Here is a 24,975-nt window from a genome sequence, read left to right as displayed (position 1 = left end):
CCCACTGGCATTTTTGTTTCTTATAATCTCTAAAACTTAGCCTATCCTATTCCTTATCATAGAAAACCCAAAAACTACAAATAAAATTTCAACTTGATTATACAATTGATACATACAATAATATCTGATATAAACATTAAACTTTACTTCATTCAATAAAACATTCTGATAAAAACTATACATTACAATTTTGTCTGTCTGTATGGTGTGAGCTAAAAAGGATAAAAGAAATGATCTTATCACAATGTAATTACAATATTTTCATTATTTTGCACTCCAAAAATAAATAAATGGCATTCATAACTTTTTTTAACAGTAAAAAATTTAGATAATCATTTAGAAAATACAAAGATATTTTTTGATATTATGACTTATATAATTATAGTGATGCAGTCGGAAAGAAAATTTGGTTTTGGTCCCTAACGTGGCAACGCCTCTTGAGGGGCGTTTCGGCGTATTTCCACATAAGTTTTTATAGGTTATTTTAGGTTAGGTTAGGTTAAGTTGGGTTAGGTGTGATTGCTCCGCAGGGTTAGAGCCCCCCGCAGCGGCTAGAAATAGGGGAAAAGCTACTGTGAAAATACGACGAAACGCCCCTTAAGAGGCGTTGCCACAAAAGGAACTATACCAGAAATTTTAATCTACTGTACATAAATTATCCTACAATAACGTTTGATTTGTAAAAAAAAAGATGATAACCTTTAATAAATACCACAATCCCCTTTAAAAATACATTTTTATTTAGTAATTTTATTTAAGTAAAAATCAACCCTTTATTTTAAAAGAACTCTTTACCTAGCATTTCAATTTTTAAGTATTGAATATCATATAATTATAAAAATAAAAAGATGGGACTAGGTTTAGCAATCAGAGGAGGGTTCTTAAAAAAAACATTACTGAACGGCTATGGTATAATAGCCAAATTTTATTTATTGGTAAAATTCATCTATAAATTAAAAATTTCAGACGGGTTAATAACACAATATTTAATCCAATTTTTGAATTTTCATTATGATTTTGGAAGATTTTTTTACAAAAATAATTTTAAGGATTTGACTACCATAGCCGATTCAGCAATACTTGGTTTTTTTAAGAACCCACCTTAGTACTTTTTTTCTACTGTCTGCTTCAAAACTCATTTTCTTTGCTGTTGATAAATTTTCTACTTTGTATTTCTGTCTAATTGCTATTGCTATTATCCACCTCCTGGAATAAAATGGTTTTTAATATAATAAAAAAGAATTCCAGTAAGGCTTCGAATCCGATTAATATCCACTGGATTAGGACCGGTCTTTGGCCATACTGAAAACTTGAAAAGTCATGTATCGTATTTAATCCAGTTTTCTACGAATAAAAAAATGTACAATCATAATATTAAGAACAGTTTTTTTTAACCATGCCTTCGGCATCTCGTGGCTAACAAATCTAGTTTTAATCTTATAATTGTAAATTCTTGTATTCGCCGCGGAAAGATGTTTATAATACGATGCGATAAATAAAAAGAAACTGATGACTGTTTGACAATAGTATAGACTATAGACATACAAACTCCATAAAACGTCTTAAATTATTTACTAAAACTTACAAGTTTAAGAAATTGAAAATTAGAAGCAATAATGCAAACAAATGCAAAATTTTATTTGGACGAACAAACATACATCCTACTACTTTGACGTAAAAAGATTTCTGCGACTTGCAAAAATTACCTCTCTATGATAACTTTCTAAGTTAGTGGGAAATTACAAATTATGAAGAAATTTATCAGTGAATTGAATATAAAATATAGATTTCTTTTACAGTATACTATACTTCATATTAAATTCTTTTTATGAAAAAAGAAACCTTAAAATTTAATAAATGTAAAAGCTAAATTTAACCTGAAATATTTTGTTGATAAAATCTTTATCACTTGTGAGTGCAGAAATAGCATCGTCAAGAATATAACTTTCGCCGGCGGTTGTCACAACCGCCGTTGCTTCGCCGCCCTGCATCAGCTCGCCCTTGTTTTCTCCGTTATCATCCATGACACCGCTTATGTAGCCATCTAATGAAACTGTTCCGCCAAATTCCTAAAATTATAAAAATTACTGCTTAAAAAAACGAAACTTTGGACATCGACCCAATATCAAAGAGGCAAGAATTTCAATTATGTAACCCACTTTTTATCAACGCCCTTTATTTAATTTTAAGTGGTGCATTAGTATCCCCCCTCATTTAAAAAAAAAGAAAGAGTTAAATAATAGTTATTGATTAAATCTTATTTTGTTTTCCGCGGATAGTGAATTTAAATATTAGAAAGTCAATTTCTATGATTTTACATTTTCTTTTTTTTTGTGTAACAAATTGTGAATAATACGATACAATATATGATTTTTTAGAATAACTTAAACAAGTTCTATTCCAATGGAAATCAACTGGATTCGAAGCCTTACTTATTCTTATTATATTTTTATGAGTTTTAAATAAAAACTTACATTATCTAATGTATTGGAGCGTGAATAAGAGTCAGAAACAGGAACCTAAACAATATAAATGTGTATTATCAAATTAAAAGATTTTAATAACATTTTGACAATAAGACAAGCTAATAAATAAAATACTTTTAACACAGAACATTTGAATCAGGTCTGAAGTTCTAAAATTTATCTTTAACTTATACTGGTACCCAAAGTTTTATAAACACACTATCTACTTCGTTGGCTTAAAACTTTGGGCTCATTGATCTTGATTGGTTGGTTCAAACTAGCACAGTCCAACTTGGCAGTACCGGTGTAATATAGGTACTCCTTCATATGACTAACCTGATAATCCATAATTTGTGATTGGTCCAAAGTAGAGGTTTGGAGAGGTTCCGTTGTTGTAAACATTTTACTGTACATATCATCTCCGTTACCGTTGAATTCTCCCCCGTTCCAACTAGGTCTTAAATAAAACAAGTTTTTTTTTATGTTCAGATTGAAAATAATTTAGCATATTATAAAGGGTTTATTTTTACTTATTAAAATGTACAAATTTCACTTTTAGCTGCTTTCAACATAAAGTAACAGGATGTTTGCTTGTCTCTTTGTACCGAAGGATCTCGCTAACCGATAAACATATATGAAGCTTTGAATATACTTTAGATTTACAACATTTTCCCTTTCTCCATGTTTTTCTTCACTTTGGTGAATTTGTAAAGGCTAAAAAGAGTTTGTTTTACCTATAATGAATTGTAGAGCCACTAGAAATTTGCTGTATCGCCCCGCCAGCCGACTGATGCCTCACCCGTACATTATTCGCCATCTGACCGCCGCTTCCCGCCGTGCTGTACGGCGACATTGGCGCTGACCGTGGGGCCTGCAGCAGGTGCCCACCACCGCCGCCCAACCCCACCACACCAGGTTCGGAGCCGGCACTGGAATGGCGGGAGCGCGGGTCCTGGTCCTGGTGCAGGTTACCGCCGACCACCTGACCGCCAGACTGATATTGACCAGAGTTCTGCACCTGAAAAAGAAGTAATATGCCATGCTAAAATCATTCTGCAATAAAAAATTAGATTAGAAAATTAATAGATTTTAACTCTATAAACATAATTTCGATCAAGATTATCCCTGTTTCGTTTCCTTATTAAAGTATTTTGCATAAAAGATATGGCCCTTTCGAAGGTATTCCCTTTAATTGGACGAAAAGGGGGGAGGCGGATGTGCCACTTTTTGAAACCAAAAGAAAAACGCGTTTCTTCACAGTTCCATATTGTTCTCCACAAAAGAAACTGCTGTGCCGAATTTTAGAGCTGTAACTCTTTTATGGGCTGAGATCATGCCCGTTTTACTTTTGGTTTCAAAAAGTGGCACATCCGCCCCCTCCCCCCCCCCCCCCTCTTTGTAAAGTAGTCAGTTGGTTTATTAATGCCAAGGTGCCCTACTAACGTCCTAATTCATGGCGCAATTGGCGAGAATAGAAACCAAAATCATTAATAAAGACCAACCCGTTAGCATTAAATTTCAAATAGTTGCAAGTTTTGTTACCATAGTATACCTGGTTATAGTTTTGATTGTTGAAGATATTGGTATTATTGTATACCTGGGCAAATATTGGTTCTTGGTCAGAACACTGCAGTGGCGTCGCAGGCTGAGGTGAGAAAGGATTGTTCAGGTTACTGAAATATAAATAATTATTCAGTAAACAAGAATAACAACATAATAACCAAACAGAATTTCAGGTACAAACATATAAGAAGAACACATGGGCTTTTGATGGTCTTGCAGAACTACAGACAGCCCAACGGACGCATTGAATAGCATAAAATACTTCAAATATGGAAGAAAAGCAACGGATCATGGAAAGAAAACGAAGTATCGGGTTTTGTCGTATTTTCACTGTAGCTTTTCTCCTAGTGGAGCTAATTTTCTAACCTTGCGGTACAATCATTAACTATTACCTAGCCTATAATAACCTATGTAGGTAAAGATAATGTGAAAATACGACGAATCCCGCTATTTAGTTTTCTTTCCGATCCAATCATTCTTTCAAACATTTAAAAGAAATTGCACCTACCTTAAAGCACCAGGTGAGTATGGATTAGTATTGAACCTATTACTGTACTGAGGGTTGATGGTGAGACCACTAGAGTGCCGTGACCGACACAACCGGGGCTGTGCTGAATTGTGCCGGGATCTAAATAAAAATAATAGTTATTTCTCGCATCGTATTATAAACAGCTTTCCGCGGATATAGAATGTACAATTATAAGATTAAAACTAGTTTTTTTTTGCCCCGAGGTGCCGAAGGCACCGGTAAAAAACTGGTTTTTAATCTTATGATTGTACATTTTTATATTCGTAGACAGCAGGATATAATACGATGCTAGACATAGTTTTTCGTATGGATGAGAACCGGTTACTATCCAACGGATTTGAATGAATACGAGAAAATTAGATAAAAAATCTTAAAACTGAGTGAAATATAGTTTTGTCCAGGGATATAAAGGGATAAGACAATGGCCGATAAATTAATGTACATTACCAATGACGGTGGTTACAATTAGTGGTAAAAACGTTTAAACACTGAACTTAATGAACTATGTAATTCAGATTCTTAAATTGACGTGGGAAAATTGTCGTCAATTTAGCTTGCTAATGTGAACCTCATTTATTGGCCAGTTCTTACATCAAGTGGGAGGGGTTAAATTTAGCCAGCTGCGAGAATCCCTTTATTAAAGTACATGAAAACATGGAGCAACATCCAAGTAATAATATATCGATTTCTGTAGCATTTTTAAAACTGGCTGAAGGAAAATTATCTGTTAACCCAAGGGCGTCCAAGCTTTTCTTTTTGGGGGTGCCTTGGTTGGTTTACACCAAGACGTTTTTTTAATAACTTCATTTTTATGACCCCTCCCTCCCTCAATTTTTAATATTTTATTTTTATTTGTAATTTTACCTGTTGTTGAAATGTATTGGCGTGCTCTGTGGAGAAATGAAAGGCGTAGAAGATTCCGAGGCTGACCCATACGTTGCTGCTCTACTAACATCACTACACCCACTCGGGTGATGGTTTCTACCCCCTCCACCTTGATAAAAATATATAAATATGAAATGCAAGAATGAACAATAAAATCGTATAGACAGCTTTTAGCGGATATTTAAATTATAAGAATTAAAGCAAGTTTTGTTAGCCCCGATAGGCCAACAAACCTTTATTAATTTTATGATTTCTATTTTAATATTCGTGGATAATTGTCTGAAATACGATGCTATACATGATTTTTCAGTATGGCTGAGAACCGGTTCTAATCCAGCGGACATTAATCAGATTCGATGCCATACTGGAAATATACTTTCAATCTTAAGTTTCCAAAATTGTTAGATTTCACTTTAAAGAGAAATATATTAAATAAAACTTTTCCTATTAAAAACTCTAAAATAAAAAGGCTTCTTTTTTTTAAATTGCTCCTTTACCGGGCTGAATTTTCGACGGAAAAAGATTAGAGCTTTACAGATAATTTTAAATCAAAATATTTAATGTTAATTTATAGAAAATAATTTTATGTATCTTTTAATAATTTCATGAATAGAGTTTTAAAGAAAACGGCTATTAGAGATTCGTTGTAAAATTCTATAGAATAACAATTTATAATATGATTATACAATTAAAAATTCAATAATTTTAATTTCACAAAAGTTTAATTTGAAAATAAAAAAGTTAAGAAATAATTAAATCTATAATACAAAGTAGCTTGATGTCTGTCCGTCCGTTCCTTAAAATATCCGTAACCACTGAACCGATTGGATTCTGCTCTTCAGGGAATATATCTACTGGTCCTGTGGGGGTTTTAAGCTATTTCCTTTGGGGGTGGGACAACCCCAAAACCCCCCAAAAAACCAAGATATCCCCATGAGGATTAGGAGCACTCATAGAACAAAACCATAAACCTCACTCTTAATTTTGCATTTTTAATAGAGCGCCAAAGCCCCTAGAGGCTAATGGCGAAGCCGCTGGTAAATTTAATAATTAATAAGTAGTCTGATAAGTAGATAATCCTACACTTAGAGGCTCCATTAGTTCTATTTGAAATTGCCGAATTTTAAATATTTTGTTGGCGTAAAACTTTTTTATATAACTGAAGGGAAGTGGGTAAGAGGGGGGGGGGGAAATAAGGGAAGATTGTTGTGGGGAAATTTTTCCTAAGAATTGTTTCTAAAAAATCACTTTCCCTTATACCTGCTTTGAAACGGTAGGACAAACGCACATAACACATAGAGTTTAAGAACTGAATAAGCAGAATATTAACAAAATTGGTCGATAGGACCATTCTAACATGTATAAATCAAAGAAAAGAGCTAACCGTTACGGACAGAAGGCTCGACTCTAATTATTGAAAAAACTTCGCAAAAGAAAGAAACACAACTATACCTGGAAGTAAGTGAATAGGGAGGGCAGAACCAGACGAATGGCGGGACCTGAACACATTCACCGGTGTGCTACTCGGCGAGACAAACGGCGAGGCCGGCGGTGATTGAAGGGTACCGCCGCCCTTCGGCGATATCGGCTGGAATGAGTAGTGGCGCCGCCTGAGCGGGGAGGGGGGAACAACCGCCGACGGACATGAGGAACTTGGCGTTGATACGGGCAGGTCTGTAACTAAAATATTATTTTCATTAATATGTATTTGATATCAACATTTATCTATCTAATGAATTTCATTCTTAGAAATTATACATTGCTTTTTAGCCGGACAAACTAAAAATAATCTTTAAAATGCTCCAAACATTCATTGTTGCTTGGGAGAGAAGGGCTGTTTAATACACTAGTCCCCAAAGTTTTGAATAACGTTTTCTTAATCATTTCAAAAACTTTGGAGACTTTTAGTAAATTTTGATTGGTTGGTTCATTTCGTTGAGTGTTCAAACGTTTCAACCACTAATTGTAACCTACTGAATTTTGTGTATATAATTAGGAATGTAAATCAATTTATCGACCATTGTCTTATTCATTTAGATCCCTGTTGGTATGAAACCTTGATACTTGCCTGTGATAGGATTGAAAGACACTCTCCTCCTATTGGACAATATAAACGATACTTGCCTGTGATAGGATTGAAAGACACTCTCCTCCTATTGGACAATATAAAAGATACTTGCCTGTGATAGGATTGAAAGACACTCTCCTCCTATTGGACAATATAAACGATACTTGCCTGTGATAGGATTGAAAGACACTCTCCTCCTATTGGACAATATAAACGATACTTGCCTGTGATAGGATTGAAAGACACTTTCCTCCTATTGGACAATATAAACGATACTTGCCTGTGATAGGATTGAAAGACACTCTCCTCCTATTGGACAATATAAAAGATACTTGCCTGTGATAGGATTGAAAGACACTCTCCTCCTATTGGACAATGTAGGAGCAGCAGAACTATCCACATTTACACCTCCACCACCCTGAAAGTACATTTTTATGAAACCTTAATATTTTTTAATATAAGCTTTTCTATAATTAGGGTCGGTCCGTACTTCCGTCCGTACGTGCAACGGATATCTTTTTTCCTTAATTTATGCATGTTATAATTGTCCTATTCATTTCAAACTTTGCATGGAGATTCCTGTAGAAATAAGGAACGACTTAGAAAGCGTAGCAACTCGATAATCGTTGCCAGAATGTCCGTACGTCCATTTTAAACATGTAGATTTTTAAAACTTTTAACAACAATTTTTTATGTCATGTAATCATCTGATTGATCTGAATTTTGGAGTTCTGATTACTTTTACAATAAGGTACAATATTATAAGCGAAACATCTCTATAATCAAATCCTAAAAAAGTCAGTATGTCCTTAAACAGAATTCTGTATTTAAGAAGTTTTGCAACAAATTTACGAATAATCCTTGTTAAAGAAAAACGACATTCATACATTTATATTTTATAAGCGTTGTTATGAATATGATACGTAGAGTTTTTGTTGGTCTATATTTTGAAAAAGTAGTAGAATGTCTTTCTGTCCGTCAACCTGAAGCTTGAGATCTCTAAAACCACTGAACCAAAAAGGTTGTTCTTTTCCGGGAATATACATACTAGACAAGGAAGAAAAATATTTGATAAAACCATACCTTGTTTATTTCTCTTAAAGGAAGACTGGTTGGTTTAAAAGCTCCACCTCCCAGAGGATTACCACCTTAAAAAAAAAGAATAGTTAACTACAAAATATTCTTCTTGATCAGCTGTTCGTCAATGGTTCAAGAATACGTGGATATATTGACAGGGGAAAATTTGTCGTCAAGTTAGATTGCTTATATGACCTTATTAATTGGTTAGTTCGTTCATTTAGTAGGTTGGGAGAGTATGGAATAAAGGGGGTAGCTGGGTGGAAATCATTGTTTTATCCAGCTGCGAACTTTATAATTATTAGAGTACATGAAAATCTGGTGGGACGTCCAAGTAATAATATATCAATTCATATAGAAATTTAGATATACATTAAATGTCCAGAACATACTACATTTTATGAAATATTATCATAGAGCTACGCTCCTTAATTTGTATTCTTTAAAAAAAACCTTTAAACAAGGAGTAATGGCGCAAAGTTTAATATTTTGTTGAAGTAAAACTTGTTTTTTTAATGTAACTGAAGGGGAGTGGGTAAAAGGGGGGGGGGATAAGGGGGTTGTTGGGAAATTTTCCTTTACAAATATTTGTCAGAATCACATTCCCTTTTTCCCTGACTTCAAATAAAAAACGTCAATTATCACAGGTCCAAAAAAGATCCCTGCGCACCCCAATGTGCAAAAAAGAAAGAAAAAAAACTTTTCAAGAGGTCCTAAGGGCCATAAAAATGACAAGGGAGCCTTACAAAAAGTTAATTGGTTGGAATTTTTTATTAAAGTCATAAAAATAGCTGGATTCATACCTGACGGAGATTTCAGATTCTTCTGCAGGTATTCCCGGAGCTGAGTCAGCTTCTTTTGATCTGTTGTGTTGTCAAGCTCAGTTTCTCCAGAAACTGATCCAGGAAAATAGCCAGCAATCTCTTCCTCCTGAAAATTCGTAATCCATTGTAATAAAGTAACTGGATCTCTATCTGTCTGTCTGTTTGAACCGAAGGATCTTTCTAATAGCTGAATCGAGATGGTTCTACTTTAATATGTAGCTTCTTATAGGTACTGGTACTGAAAGTAATGTTTCCACACACGTAGCTGATTTCAACCGAGATTTGGCATTTTGATAGATTTTTTTTAAAGTAGGGGAAACATTTTAAACAGACTAGAAGTTTCAGCGATTTCCATAAAGATAAAGTTTTACAATGGCAACATTGAAAATTTATCCTATAAAACGATGCTGATCCTTTTAGTGGAAGTAAAAATTAAAGTGTTCCTTATAACATAAACTCTTCTTCCTTATGAAATAAGATTCTATTATCAATTTTTTTCCTACCTGTGCATCGCTGCTGCTTCCTCCAGAACCAGCGGTCAACTTATCTCTGGGAGTGTTGTCTCCTCCAGGTTCACCTAACAGAAATATAACATGAAAAGGAATGTTCAACTTTCCTCCCATTTATAATGTAAATGTTGCTTAATAAGAGCTATAACCAAAACCGTTCCTATCCTTCCTGTGATTGTATTGATTCCTAAATAACACTATATACTTCTCAAGAAAAGGTTTAAAACTATTTTGGTGGAGGATACATCCACCTTCCCAAAATAAATCGACCCCAATTTTTTTTTAATTTTCCGTTTAAAAAGGAAATTTTTAATATATTCGAGTACACCCTCTCCCTCCCCCCTCTATCCATCCATGCCTTAAGTGCCCATATAGGCCTCTAGGCAGCGTATCCCAATGATTATTACACTAATCCCCAAAGTTTTGTAATAGCGTTTTCTTATTTGTTCGCTTAACAACTTTGGGGACTGTTATTGTACTTTTATTGGTTGATTGATTGATTAGCCTCCAGAGCTACATCTTGTCAGTCTCGAATTTTTCTGTTCAGGTTATGCCCTCGTCAATAGATAAAAAGTCTGCCGCTTGTTTAGGTTGGGTCCAAAGGGATAAAATGTTGAGGTTGGTCGGGTTATTTAGGCAGTTGAACAGATGGTTGGTGTTGTGTGGAGAATTGTTGCAAAGTGGGCAACAATCGTCGATATTTGAATTTATTCTACTCATATAAGAATTGAGTGTTCTGCAGTATCCAGATCGCAGTTGTGATAGTCTGGATCTGGTGAATCTGGGTAGATTGGCTTCCTCCTTGTTCACCTCAGGGGGGGTTGTGTTGAGGACTTTGTTGGGGGGGTATTGTGCCAGGGCCTTTTGCACGCCTGTGGTATGAATAACCTTTATCTTGGCCTTTAGGTCATCCTTATTTACAGGTAGAAGATTTTCAATGTCTTTCCTGTAGTGCTGAATTGTAGGTTTCAGACTACGTGGGGGAAGAGGCTTAGTTGTTAGTCTGAAACCAGGGTGGTCTTGGACATGGTTGGTCAACAAATATTGGCAGGTGATCATCCTACAGTGGTCCTTGATTGGGATGATTTTAGCTTCTCTGTGCAGGTGCTGCTCAGAGGCCATGGCGAGGTTGCCTGTGACAACTCTGAGAGCTTGGTTTTGGGTGGTCTGGAGTTTAAGCCAACTGGTGTCTGATATGATTGGGCTCCAGATTGGAGCCGCATACTCTAAAACACTACGACAGATGGATTTGTAGGTTAGAGCAAGGGTTTCAACATCTTGTCCCCATGTTGAGCCTGCCAAGGATTTCATCAGATTTATCTTGGTCTTAGCAGAATCTGTGATGTTTTTCACATGGTGTGAGAACGTGTACATGGTGTCGAATGTGACGCCAAGTAGCCTTGGGGTGGGCTCATGGGGGACAACAGTATCCTTCATCTTAATTTCTGGGACCTCTTTAAATTCTTTGGTGTCTGGTGTAAAGAGTGTGACCGTTGATTTTGTGGGAGAAACCTGCAGTTCTCTCTCTTCCAGAAATGTAAGAACCTCAGGGATGTACTTGTTTATGGCTTCGGCAAGACCTGTATAGGGCTTTCCTGTGGCATAAATGCTAATGTCATCAGCATATTGTACAACTTGGATGTTCTTTGGAGGTTTAGGCAGATGTCGAAGGTAGAAATTGAGTAAATTTGGAGTAAAACTGTTCTGTCTGGTCTCTTGGAGGCTTTTTCATTAAAGCCTGTGGCGACTTGGTCATTGAACTCGTTCAAAGCTGAAACTGTTGAATGGTTCTTTCTGAATCCATGCTGGAAAACTGGGACTTCTAAATTATCTGTTAAAGTGGGAAGTAAAAGTCTTTCTAGGATTTTGATTGCTGGACAAAGTAGGGAGACAGGTCTGTAGGAATCAGAGATGTTTGATGGTTTATTTGGTTTTAGGAGTGGAATAATGATGGATTTTTTCCAGATGTCAGGTATTATGCTGGTAGACACTGATAGGTTGAAGATTTTAGTTAGGTATGAAATACCATTTGGTCCAAGATGTTTCAGGTGTAGATTGGAAATGTTGTCTGGTCCAGCAGCTTTAGAAGCTTTGCTTGATTTTATCGCCTTGTCTGTGTCTTGGTAGGTGAAAGAGATTGGGTTATCCAGATCATTTTTCTTGATGTTTTTAGAAACTGATCTTGACTGCTTGGAACTGATATGTCTAACAACAGATGTGAATTGTTTGTTGAAACCGTTAGCAATGTCTCTGGCAGAAGATATATATCTGCCTTTGAATTTAATTGCTTGATTTTGAGAGCTAGTTCCTTTACCATTCAAGTTTTTAATCAATTTGAATAGTTTAGTTGAGCAGCCTTTGCTAATGTCACTAATTTTCTCTCGCCATTTTGTTTTACGATGTTGACTAATCTCGGTGTAGATGTCTCTGTTGAGAGCGGCAATTTCAGCCGAGTGTGGATCATTAGCTCTAAGTTCATCTCTTTGTTTCATTTTAGCAGCTGTAGCTGAAGGTATTTCTGGAACTATGTCCTTTATTCTGCCCCCAGGTATGGTTTTCTTGGCTGCTTTATTTATGATTTTCCTGAACTGTTTTTCAGCTGTGTGGATAGAGTCACCATTTTCAATATCAGGTAGATTTTCAAATGCTTGTTCAGTTAATGATGTGAATTTACCCCAGTCAGCTTTTTCAAAATTTATAAAATTTCTGAAATCGCTTTTGATGGGTGTAATTTTGGTGCTGATCTTGATAATGATTGGCAGGTGATCTGATCCTAGACTTGTTGTAGTTCTCCATTCAGTGCTGTTAATGAGTGAGATTGAAGCAAGAGAGATGTCTGGTGATGTTGCATTTCCGTTGGATGGAAGTCTGGTTGGCATGTTCTCATTTAGCACACCATAGGGTGAGTTCCCTATTATTTCAGCTAGGTCTGAACCTCTGTTGTCCTGGATGCTTGAATGCCAGAGCGGATCATGAGCATTGAAGTCACCCAAGATCAAAGAGTCTCCTGCTGGGAGATAGTCTTGAAGCTTGGGTTTAAAACCAGGTGTACAGCTGGTAGTAGGAGGAATGTAAATGTTGATGATGTTAGTATATCCTACTAGAATACCTAAGGTGTGGCCGTCTGAAGGAAAATCTGGAAGCATTTGGAACTGTATTGTTTTATGTATATAGATGATAAGTCCGCCCCCCTTATCAGAGAGTCTGTCTTTACGTATCATAGTAAAGTTAGGAATGGTTGGAGGTGTTGAATTATAGTTCAGCTTAGATTCTTGAATGACAGCAATCTTTAGTTGGTGTTTATGTAGGTATTGTATCAGTTCGGTTAATTTACTTCTTATTCCATTACAATTCCATTGAAGGATTGGTAGTTCATATGCTTCACTGTTATGTATTTGCAGGATAGGTTTAACATTTGATGAGGATGTAGTAGGTGATGAAGTTGAAGTAGTAGATGATGAAGTTGCAGTAGTAGAGGGTGAAGTTGATGTAGTTGATGGTGGTGGGAATGATGTTGTTGATAAGGATGAAGAGGATGTAGTTGAGGTTGGGAGGATGCGAGGAAGGCTGGGTAAACAGCTGGAGCAAGTGTATGAGGTATTGTCATAATCTTTGTGAGATTTTAATCTGCTGCAATTGTTAAGTTTGCGGCAATGGACCCATTGATGACAGATGGTGCATTTTACTGATGTTGAATTTGTCGAGAGTTTGATATTGCATACTGGGCATATCCAGGTAGGTTTAGGTCCTGGGTTGGGTTCAATTCCGGCCATCAGCAATAAGATTCTGACCAGTCCTGCCGGCATCGGCTGGTCAGTTAGTAGAAAAATTCATAAATGACTGACTTGATGTCCTCTGAGAGGAGTAGGGTAGAAGACTTTGCTGGGCTGCTGTTGTTGTTGCACTCCAGGTAGATGCACCTCGTACAGGCTCTTCCTCGACATCCACTTTTATTGGTTGGTTCATTAGGTTGAGTGTCCAACGTTTCAACCACTAATGCTAAATTTGTGTATCATCAATGCATGATTGGGAATTTACATCAATCTATTGACCTTTGTCTTATCCCTTTAATCCCTGGCGCATCCGCTGGAAAATATTAAAGTTACCTGGCCCCAGGTATAGCTGGTGAGTGGTGAGGTCAGCAGGTTCGTCATATTCTGTCTTCAGGTTGCCAGAGTCGGCTAATCCGCTGGTCAGCCACTCGTCAGATAGGTGCTAAAAGTAATAATCTTAAGACATCAAACACTTCTTCTAAACTACAAAATATGTGTTACATGCTATTTTTAATCTAAAACCTAAAAAAAAGGCTTATTACATACTAATAAAATTACTGTCTTGAAGTATTAAAACGGTTAAATTCTATTTATCATATCCCAAAAAAAAACATCTTTATAATAAATCAATACAATTAACTTAGGTAATAAACAAATGTAAAAAATGAAAGTGAAAATTTCCTAATTTCAAAAACACATAGTTTTTACAAACATTCCAGTAAGATCAAATTCATAGATGGCATCTAATAAAAAAAAAATTTATATTAACATCTAGAATGTTTTATTCTTGATCGTTAAATATTGCAATTTATATTCATTTGTTAAAGATTTTATTTATGTAGGTAAACACTTTATAAGGTAAAAAAATGAAAGACTTTGAACAAAACAGTATAACTAAAATATTTTACTTTTCTAGTTCTTTAATAAGTTTAGGAAGCTTTATAAAATGAATATATAGATTTCAAGGGTATTTGTAAATGTACTAGATGCTAAGAATTACGGGAGTTCCACATTATTTCTATCTTCCATTGAATAAACAAAAATAATTTTAAAATGGATATAGAATATACGTGGATATTAAGACATGAGAAAAAATGTCGTAACTTTGGGTTGCATACATGGACAATGACATCACTTATTGGTCAGTTCGTTCATCCAGAAAAAAGGGGAAGGGATGGGGGTAAAGTGGGTGGATTGTGGGTTTCGTTATTTCAGCCCGATGCGAGTTTCACTTTATTAGAAACATGAAAATCTGGCGTAACATCCAAGTAATAATATATCCATTAGTGTGAATAGCCAGGGAGTAATGGAGGGGACAATGGGCAATTAATTCAATTTAAAGACATTGGAATCCAGATTAATCTAGAAAATATGGAGGAAATTGTAAAGGGAGAGTTAATATAATACAGAAAACTATAAAATAAGAAGAAAGTTCCAAGAAAAAAGCATTCATTTGAAAATCATATTACCAGCACAGCAGACTGACGTAAACATTCTGTAATTAATAACTAGAAAAAATTTTGTGCGCTAGTACCCAAGTCCCAAAGTCAGTCAGAAACTGCTAAATTCTTGCACATTCCCTTTAAACCAGTACCCAAAGTCTGAGACTCCTAAAAATTGAATATTCGATCCATTGTCCCCTCCCTTACTCCCTGGTGAAAGCCCTACCTCTACATTATTCTCAGTTTTAAAGTTAGACACCATGATATTGTTTGTCACCTGGACCACAGTCTGCTTTTTACGAGGTAACTGAAATAGGCAAAAATATTCTTAGACCTGATGATGAAATGTTAAGGAAAAATCGGGTATGGTCCCTTTCGTGGCAACGCCTCTTAACGGGCGTTTCGTCGTATTTTCACAATAGGTTTTACTCTATTTATAGCCCCTGCAGGGGGCTCTAACCCTGCGGGGCCGATTGCCTAACCCTGCGGGACAATCACATAACCTAAAATAACCTAAAAAAGCTACTATGAAAATTTGACGAAACGCCCCTTAAAAGGCGTTGCCACGAAAGGGAATATAACCCGAAAAATCAGTTTTCTTAATTTTTAGAATGGACATTTTATGTGTTAATTTCTTTTTAAATACAAGTAAAATTAGTTCTCTTCTTTTTAGTTTTTTCGAACTCTAATATGCTTGGTCCTTATAGGTCACTTAGGGCAAACATATTGGTAATTAATTTTCGATTTTTTTCACATTGGTATCTTTGGTCATTTAGATCGACTATAAATAGGTATAAGCACACATATGATATTTAATAACGTATGTACGAACAATAACAATAACTCTGGGTAAAGAGCAGCAGAGCTATGGAAAAAGTTTACCTTGTCAAGAGAGATGGAGCTGGTAGTTGGAATCCTGTTGTTTGCCAGCTGGATCCTGGTAAACTGGCCAGGCTTTGTGTCTCCTAATCCGTCGCTAAATACGCCTAAAAAATTGAATAGTTATTTATCGCATCACATTATAGACATCTTTCCGCGGATAATAAAATAAAAAAAATTAAGATTTAAACCAGTTTTATAAGCCACGCGGGGCCGAAGTCCCCGAGTCAACAAAACTGGTAATAATTTTATATTTTTCATCTTAATACTCGTGGAAAATTGTCGGTAATACGATGCTATACATGATTTTACAGTATGGTCAAGTACCGGTTCTAATTCAGTGGATATTAATCAGTTTCGAGGAAAAGAAAATTGTATAACAATGCTCAGTGTTTGTGATAAAAATCACAAAACTGCTTTTGCTTATTCTTTTTTTTTTATCAAACAGCATTGCTTTAATACTAAGACACTTGATAAAATCAGAGAGAGAGGGAACAATTGGCTGTTTATTACACTTGTCCCCAAAGTTTTATAATAACGTTTTCTTATTCGTTGGCTTAACAACTTTGGAGACTTAAGTGAATTTTGATTAGTTGATTCATTTAGTCAAATGTTCAAACGTTTCAACAACTAATTTAAATTTACAGAAGGGGTAATTTTGTGTATCATCATTGGAGATGTACATCAATTTATCGGCCATTGTCTTATCCCTTTATATCCCAGAATAAAATGTAAAAATTAAACATACCTAATTCTACATCCTGATGGAACTTAGTTTCTAAAGGTTCACTCTTGGTTCGTTTACCATTGATAGCCTGGGGCTCCAGGTTCGTCGACAAACAACTCCATTTCCGTTTGGAATCCATCGAGGTTCTGAATTAATAGGAAATTTTTCTTCTCCAAAGCCATATTTAAGGGGGGGAGGGGGTGTAATTTTTTCGCGCATTTTCTGTAAAGTTTTACCAGCGCTTATTGAGTCAAACTGTTCTTAATTATGACCATTTTTTGTTAAAATTAAGAACAGTTTGACTTAATAAGCGCATTTGACCAAACGGTAATACACAACCTTACGGAAAATACGCAAAATTACCCCCTTTTAAGTATTCAATTAAAAGAACGCCTGTTGAAAAAATATGTTGCTTATATCATATGCAAGAGAGAAAAAATGGCTTGTTTATCTTAAGACTGGAAGAATCACAAAACCTTAAAGGTTGTCATTTTTAGCAGAGCCTGGGCAGGTTCTTATCCACTTTTGAAAGAAAATAGGTCAACCCTAAAACAGAAATTTCTCCTTGCGCCTAATTTTTATCTTTCTTGAATCAAGAAATGTTTTAAAGACTATGATAGCAGCCGCCGCTGGAGTTCCTGGTAGGAACAAGAACAATACCTATGCAAGGAAGGCAGCTTGGTATCCAGAGAATCCTGGAGACCAGATATAGAAACTAATATTAACAAGAATAATACCTATGCAAGGAAGGTAGCTTAGTATCCAGATTGTCCTGGAAACCAAATATAGAAACTGATATTAACAAGAATAATACCTATGCAAGGAAGGTAGCTTAGTATCCAGAGAATCCTGGAGACCAGATATAGAAACTAATATTAACAAGAATAATACCTATGCAAGGAAGGTAGCTTAGTATCCAGAGAATCCTGGAGACCAGATATAGAAACTAATATTAACAAGAATAATACCTATGCAAGGAAGGTAGCTTAGTATCCAGAGAATCCTGGAGACCAGATATAGAAACTAATATTAACAAGAATAATACCTATGCAAGGAAGGTAGCTTAGTATCCAAAGAATCCTGGAGACCAGATATAGAAACTGGAACAGGATTTGTGTAAACTACTCCACCATAGCCACCTAAAAGTCAGAAAGTATCATTTCTCGTATTCATTCGAAACCGGTTAATATCCGGTGGATGAGAACCGGTTCTCATCCATACGAAAAAACTATGTCTAGCATCGTATTATATCCAGTTTTCTACAAATATAAAAATGTACAATCATAAGATTAAAATCAGCATTTTAGCCCCTAGATGCCGATGTACATTTTATATCTGCGGAAAGCTGTTTATAATGCGATGCGAGAAATAACTATTATCTAACTAAATATCAGAGTGTTATTAATCTGAAGGAAAAATAAAAATAATATCAGGCTTCAGTTTATGCTTAAGTTTATGCTAAACCCTCTTAATTTTGGTTAAAATTTCCGTCTTATTTTAAAAAGTATAAAGGGGGGGGGGGGGGGGGTTAATGCAACCATCTCGTAATCGAACAAAAAGTTGAAAAAGTAACGGCTTACGGCTCAGCCGTTTAGCCGTTTTTTTTGCTATTTTTAGGGCAAATCTGCCATAAATTATGTAGGAATCAACTTTTTGAAACATATTTTTGCTTTAAATCATGTGATTGTGAAATGATACAAAAAAAAACATTTTTAGATTTCTAGTACCACAACTAGCGGCTAGAACCGTTTGAAAACGTTTTGGAGCAGCATAGAGTATTATGTGAAGATAGGTTTCGTGATGATTTCCCTTGAAAATAGTTTTAAAAATGGCTAAACTGCTGAGCCGCCAGCCGTTAGCCGTTACTTTTCCAACTTTTTGTTCAATTTAGGGAAAATAGACCTACCAAGGATTACTCATGCAAAATTCCTGATCAAAATTCGAATTCTAAGTGCCATTTGCTCACTGATTACGAGATGGTTGCATTAACCCCCCCCCCCCCCCCTATCAAAACCAAGGGTCAAAATGAACAATTTTGAAGTATACTTTTCTAGACAGTTTTTTTAGAAGAAAAAAAGGCTAGCTGTAATAAAGGTATAATAAAGAAATACTTACGGCATATTCAGTAAATGTAATGTAAAGGTGTGTGAGTATTATCTGTAGTATGGCGATTAAAGGGGAGGAAGGGGACATTAAATTGCAAAGTACTCTTTATTCCTAAATTTTATAAACACGTTTTCTCATTCGTTGGCCTAAAAACTTTGGGTACTTTTATTATGAATCGATTAATAGTTATTTCTCGCATCGTATTATAAACAGCTTTCCGCGGATATAGAATGTACAATTATAAGATTAAAACCAGTTTTTTTAGCCCCGAGGTGACGAAGGCACGGGGTAAAAAAAACTGGTTTTAATCTTATGATTGTACATTTTTATATTCGTAGAAAGCTGGATATACTACGATGCTAGACATAGTTTTTTTCGTATGAATGAGAACCGTTTCCTATCCACCGGATTCGAATGAATACGGAAAAAATTTTAAAAATATTTTGAATCCAGAGATGGGATTAGTTTTGTTTAATATCATTAGGAATGTACTGTGTCTTGTTCCTTAAGATCCCTGAAAGAATATTTACTATATTCTAAATAAAGTTTACCTTGAGAGTTGACTTGACCGCCCATTCCAGATAAAGAACTTGTGTTAGTTACAACACTAAGCAAATAGTTAGCTTTATATTATTCTCTGTAATCAATTTTTTAATAGTGAAGGTTGGAACGTCCGTAGGGTCTACAAATTAATAATAGCATTTTTCGTAAATGATAATATCCACAAACGTGAGGTGAAAAGTAAAGCACAAAATTCTTTTATGTTAAATTTTGGACATTTATATGGACAAAAAATAAAAAAATCGTAGGTATTCAAAATGGTATTTTTAAAAGGGATATGTAGGTTATAAGCTTACCCCCCCCCCCCCCCCATTTTTAAAACCATAGAGAAGGGGTTATCAGTGATCTACAGGCTCTTTGTGTGAAAACACCGTTGTTACTCTCATCGTATTATAGACAGATTTCCGCGGATATTAAAATGAAAAATTCTGAGATTAAAACCAGTTTTGTTAGCCTTGAGAGGCCTAAGGCCCGGGTTAACAAAACTGGTATTAATTCTATGAATCTTATTTTAATATTCATACAAAAATGTCTGTAATACGATGCTATACATAATCTTTGAGATCCAGTTCTAATCCAGCGGATACCAATCGGTTTCAAACAATGCAAATTATGAAGCTACTATTCCTGGTGGCAATACTATTGACTAGCCCCAGTCCCGCCACCATTCCTCCGCTGCTATTCAAATTACTCGTTACAACCGCCGATCCTCCGCCGCTGCCGCCGTCAGAACTCAATCCGCCATTATTGCCGGTGTTGTTAGAGGTTAAAGGCGGCGGACCCGACACGTTTGGTCCCGAGGAAATGACTGAGGTTGAATTTGAACGGTGATGGCCAGAGGAGAGAAGGGTACAAGCTGCGTTACTTCTAAAAATAGATACATATAAACAGGGTTGGTAAAAAACCAATTTTTTTTAAAAAAGAACAAACCACTTTGGGTTTTTTTTGGTTTAAACCGTTTTTTTTTGTTTAAACCAGTTTTTTTTTGTTTTTTTTTAATAATATCCAAATTATAGTATTCTAATTTAGTATAAAGTTAATTATCTGTATATTTTATATATCTGTATGCCTCTATTTCACTGTGTCTACTGTTGTATGCTATTAGATATAATCACCAAAGTACAAGATTTAAACTATTAAAAGAATTTTATATCAGGTATTTAGGTTTATGACACTTATTTACTGTATTATTTACATAATGATTAGATATAACTGGAAAGATAGGCCTTTGTATAAATATTTTTTAAAAAACCATCCCCAGCTTGTTTTTTTTTGGGTTTTTTTAGCTCGGTTTTTTGGTTTAAACCAAGTGTTTTTTTAATGCCAACCCTGCATATAAACTAGAGGCATACTCTTTAAATCAGCCAATACAGAATAAAAATTAAAGAACAACCCGACCATGATGTCATTAGTTGAAATTGTGTTAAGATTTTGATAGGAAAGGGCATTTTTTCATTTCGTTCATTCAATGAGTCAGCTATAAATAGTCGATAAACCTTTGGGTAAACTATATCTTGTAAAAAAATTTCTAGTATAGTGTGAAGCAAATGACAAAACCTATAATAAGTAGAATGGATATTTTAATTCCTTAGCTTTCTAGAAATTATATTTTTTAAAAAATTTTGTCGCTTGAATTAAAAGTAACGAATTTTTGGGTCAAATGGACCGTCTATATATATTATGTCTATTGTCTTAAAATTGGGATTATTATTATCCTAAAAGGCGCAGCAAACAAACTTTTAAAAAATTGATGAAAAAACAGTAAAATACACTTTAAAATGGAATGCTTAATATCAGGCAAGGGGGGGGGGGGGGTTGTACACTTATAAGAAATGAAAATTCAGTATCAAATTTTGCCCTGGCATTTTGAGCTTGTTTTATAGTTATCAACCTAATTCTTTTTCTAAACTCTCATATATGATTGGATCTACTTGTAAAACTTTGAAAATTGAATTTTGGGACTTTCCTTCTAGGGCTAGTGGGGCAAAAGACCCCTTCAAACACTAAAATTTTAAGTACTGAACTTATTTTTAAAGATATCGACCTGATTTTTTTTTTGGAAACTATTTTCACACAACTGAATTAAGTAGTAACTACATATTTTATTTACGCACTATCCTTCTAGGGACTTTTGGGGTAAAACAAACCCCCCAAATACAAAATTTATAAGTTTTGAGCTTACAAGCCCCTAGAAGTTAAGTGCAAAAATGTAATATGAGGTTGCTAATCAACTCATTTATGTAACAAAAGGTTCCATTTAAAAAATCAGCTCAATATCTTTAAAAAGAAGCTCATAACTTAAAATTTTAGTGTTTGGGGGGGTCTTTTGCACAACTAGCCCCTAAAAGGAAAGTCTCAAAATTCAATTTTCAAAGTTTTACAGGTAGATCCAATTATATATGAGAGTTTACAAAAAGAACTAGGTTGATAACTATAAAAACAAGCTCAAAATGCCAGGGCAAACTTTGATACTGAATTTTCATTTCCTGTAAGTGTACAAACTCCCCCCCCCCCTTGATATGTTAATTGAGATTTCTAAAATCTCATAACAATGGATGCAGAATCAGAAGAAAAAAACTGTCAGAGAGGAAATGTTGGAATGGAGTTATATCCTGAAATAATATTGAATTCAGAAAGAAATTAATATATATAGATTTGTTAACAGTACCTGTTATCAACATACATCTTATCCAACAGGTGTAGAGCTAACTCAGTTAAATTCTCAAACTTGACCCCAAGAATCTGAAAATTACATGAATGATATAGGTACTCAGTGCCTAGTCGAGCAAAGGTAAAATCTCCCTCCTTATTTTGAAAAACAAAATAAGATAAGAATTGGTTTATAATAGTTATAAGAATAAGGTTACATTAAATAGAAAGTAGCCCGCACAATATAGACACTTCAGATTTAGGACACACAGGGTTCGACCCCCCCCCCCCACATATGTTGGGAATATAAAAAACTATCCCTCATTTCAAGGGCAAGGGTTCAGTGCTTGTTAAGACACTTTTAGAAAAGCACCTTAGCTAGGTATACATACATAAGTAATAAGAGTATCAATTAGGGTGTAAAAAATTAAATTATCATCTAATGCCCTATCTTCCATGACATATTACCTTCTCAACCCATTCTCTAATGAGAAACGAAGCAGCGGATCCCAATTCTTCTTCTGCATCTCTACTCTCTCCACCCCTCCCTCCCTCCAGGCTAATATCAGGGGTACATGGAGGCTCCAACTAAATATAAATATATTTACAACTATCTATGTATATAAATCTCTACTCTCACCACCCCTCCCTCCCTCCAGGCTAATATCAGGGGTACATGGAGGCTCCAACTAAATATAAATATATTTACAACTATCTATGTATATAAATCTCTACTCTCACCACCCCTCCCTCCCTCCAGGCTAATATCAGGGGTACATGGAGGCTCCAACTAAATATAAATATATTTACAACTATCTAGGTATATAAATCTCTACTCTCACCACCCCTCCCTCCCTCCAGGCTAATATCAGGGGTACATGGAGGCTCCAACTAAATATAAATATATTTACAACTATCTATGTATATAAATCTCTACTCTCACCACCCCTCCCTCCCTCCAGGCTAATATCAGGGGTACATGGAGGCTCCAACTAAATATAAATATATTTACAACTATCTATGTATATAAATCTCTACTCTCTCTCCACCCCTCCCTCCCTCCAGGCTAATATCAGGGGTACATGGAGGCTCCAACTAAATATAAATATATTTACAACTATCTATGTATATAAATCTCTACTCTCTCTCCACCCCTCCCTCCCTCCAGGCTAATATCAGGGGTACATGGAGGCTCCAACTAAATATAAATATATTTACAACTATCTATGTATATAAATCTCTACTCTCTCTCCACCCCTCCAGGCTAATATCAGGGGTACATGGAGGCTCCAACTAAATATAAATATATTTACAACTATCTAGGTATATAAATCTCTACTCTCACCACCCCTCCCTCCCTCCAGGCTAATATCAGGGGTACATGGAGGCTCCAACTAAATATAAATATATTTACAACTATCTAGGTATATAAATCTCTACTCTCACCACCCCTCCCTCCCTCCAGGCTAATATCAGGGGTACATGGAGGCTCCAACTAAATATAAATATATTTACAACTATCTCTATGTATATAAATCTCTACTCTCTCTCCACCCCTTCCTCCCTCCAGGCTAATATGAGGGGTACATGGAGGCTCCAACTAAATATAAATATATTTACAACTATCTAGGTATATAAATCTCTACTCTCTCTCCACCCCTCCCTCCCTCCAGGCTAATATCAGGGGTACATGGAGGCTCCAACTAAATATAAATATATTTACAACTATCTAGGTATATAAATCTCTACTCTCTCTCCACCCCTTCCTCCCTCCAGGCTAATATGAGGGGTACATGGAGGCTCCAACTAAATATAAATATATTTACAACTATCTAGGTTTATAAATTTCTACTCTCTCTCCACCCCTCCCTCCCTCCAGGCTAATATCAGGGGTACATGGAGGCTCCAACTAAATATAAATATATTTACAAATATCTAGGTATATAAATCTCTACTCTCTCTCCACCCCCCGCCCCTCCCTCCAGGCTAATATCAGGGGTACATGGAGGCTCCAACTAAATATAAATATATTTACAACTATCTATGTATATAAATCTCTACTCTCTCTCCACCCCTCCAGGCTAATATCAGGGGTACATGGAGGCTCCAACTAAATATAAATATATTTACAACTATCTAGGTATATAAATCTCTACTCTCTCTCCACCCCCCGCCCCTCCCTCCAGGCTAATATCAGGGGTACATGGAGGCTCCAACTAAATATAAATATATTTACAACTATCTAGGTTTATAAATTTCTATTCTCTCTCCACCCCTCCCTCCCTCCAGGCTAATATCAGGGGTACATGGAGGCTCCAACTAAATATAAATATATTTACAACTATCTAGGTATATAAATTTCTATTCTCTCTCCACCCCTTCCTCCCTCCAGGCTAATATGAGGGGTACATGGAGGCTCCAACTAAATATAAATATATTTACAACTATCTATGTATATAAATCTCTACTCTCACCACCCCTTCCTCCCTCCAGGCTAATATCAGGGGTACATGGAGGCTCCAACTAAATATAAATATATTTACAACTATCTATGTATATAAATCTCTACTCTCACCACCCCTTCCTCCCTCCAGGCTAATATCAGGGGTACATGGAGGCATCTAATAATACCTATATGTGTATTTAGGTATACATACAACAAGTTACCTTAGGTGTTTAATTTTAATGAAACAAGGAAATTACTTGTATTTTACTGTGAATATGCAACTCCCAAAGCCAAAGAAGAAAATAAGATATTGATGATCAAATTCTGTCAAGGGTAAGTGGGTTAAATAAACTAGTATATTTTGATATATCTCTCTCGGTGTCTAGGTATATCTGTAGGTTTTCTCCCTATGATATTATTTTTAAGTATCTAATTGCTTTCCCTATTAGATTCTTAATTTTATTCTTCTAAA

At 35.4% G+C, this 24,975-nt stretch overlaps 2 protein-coding genes across 5 annotated transcripts in view; both read right to left on the bottom strand.

The window, feature by feature from the left end:
* Positions 1-1,138: 1,138 nt before the first annotated feature.
* Positions 1,139-19,530, bottom strand: LOC145327263 (uncharacterized). 3 transcript variants are annotated; one of them, XM_080170848.1, is made up of 19 exons: positions 19,399-19,530; positions 17,787-17,880; positions 16,763-16,887; positions 16,018-16,121; positions 15,362-15,442; positions 14,027-14,135; positions 9,915-9,988; positions 9,391-9,517; positions 8,594-8,658; positions 7,847-7,928; positions 6,895-7,122; positions 5,422-5,551; positions 4,537-4,656; positions 4,018-4,138; positions 3,200-3,483; positions 2,802-2,922; positions 2,475-2,519; positions 1,878-2,069; positions 1,139-1,206 (listed from the first exon to the last, which is right to left on the bottom strand). In XM_080170848.1, exons 1-19 carry the CDS (start codon positions 19,421-19,423, stop codon positions 1,180-1,182), a joined length of 2,154 nt encoding a protein of 717 aa, XP_080026974.1. In that variant the 5' UTR covers positions 19,424-19,530; the 3' UTR covers positions 1,139-1,179. The 3 variants fall into 3 exon arrangements, with proteins under 3 accessions (XP_080026974.1, XP_080026976.1, XP_080026977.1); XM_080170850.1 differs by having other exon boundaries at positions 4,063-4,138; XM_080170851.1 differs by lacking the exon at positions 15,362-15,442.
* Positions 19,531-19,989: 459 nt separating this feature from the next.
* LOC145327260 (DNA-binding protein RFX7) overlaps positions 19,990-24,975 on the bottom strand; it is a 54,974-nt gene continuing 49,988 nt past the window's right edge. For both annotated transcript variants that reach the window (XM_080170845.1, XM_080170846.1), the window contains exons 12-14: positions 22,526-22,645; positions 22,077-22,150; positions 19,990-20,275 (exon numbers count right to left, since the gene is read on the bottom strand). In XM_080170845.1, coding sequence (XP_080026971.1) covers positions 20,005-20,275; positions 22,077-22,150; positions 22,526-22,645 — 465 coding nt within the window. In that variant the 3' untranslated portion in view covers positions 19,990-20,004. The remainder of the gene's footprint in view (positions 20,276-22,076; positions 22,151-22,525; positions 22,646-24,975) is intronic.

Source organism: Acartia tonsa, chromosome 8 (assembly GCF_053477335.1).
Source record: "Acartia tonsa isolate MP-2025a chromosome 8, ASM5347733v1, whole genome shotgun sequence".
NCBI lineage: Eukaryota > Metazoa > Arthropoda > Copepoda > Calanoida > Acartiidae > Acartia > Acartia tonsa.
The sequence above is the reverse complement of the archived record's forward strand: the minus strand, read 5'-3'. Positions and strand labels throughout refer to the sequence as shown.

Bases quoted from the DNA above. Each gene is read 5' to 3' on its own strand.
- LOC145327263 (XM_080170848.1), bottom strand. From the start codon at position 19,423: ATGGGCGGTCAAGTCAACTCTCAAG. The intron at 7,929-8,593 runs GTATGGTTTTAT...ATGTACTTTCAG, and splicing joins CTTTAAGAGAAATAAACAAG to GGTGGTGGAGGTGTAAATGT. The intron at 4,139-4,536 runs GTAGGTGCAATT...TTTATATTTCAG, and splicing joins TACTCACCTGGTGCTTTAAG to TAACCTGAACAATCCTTTCT.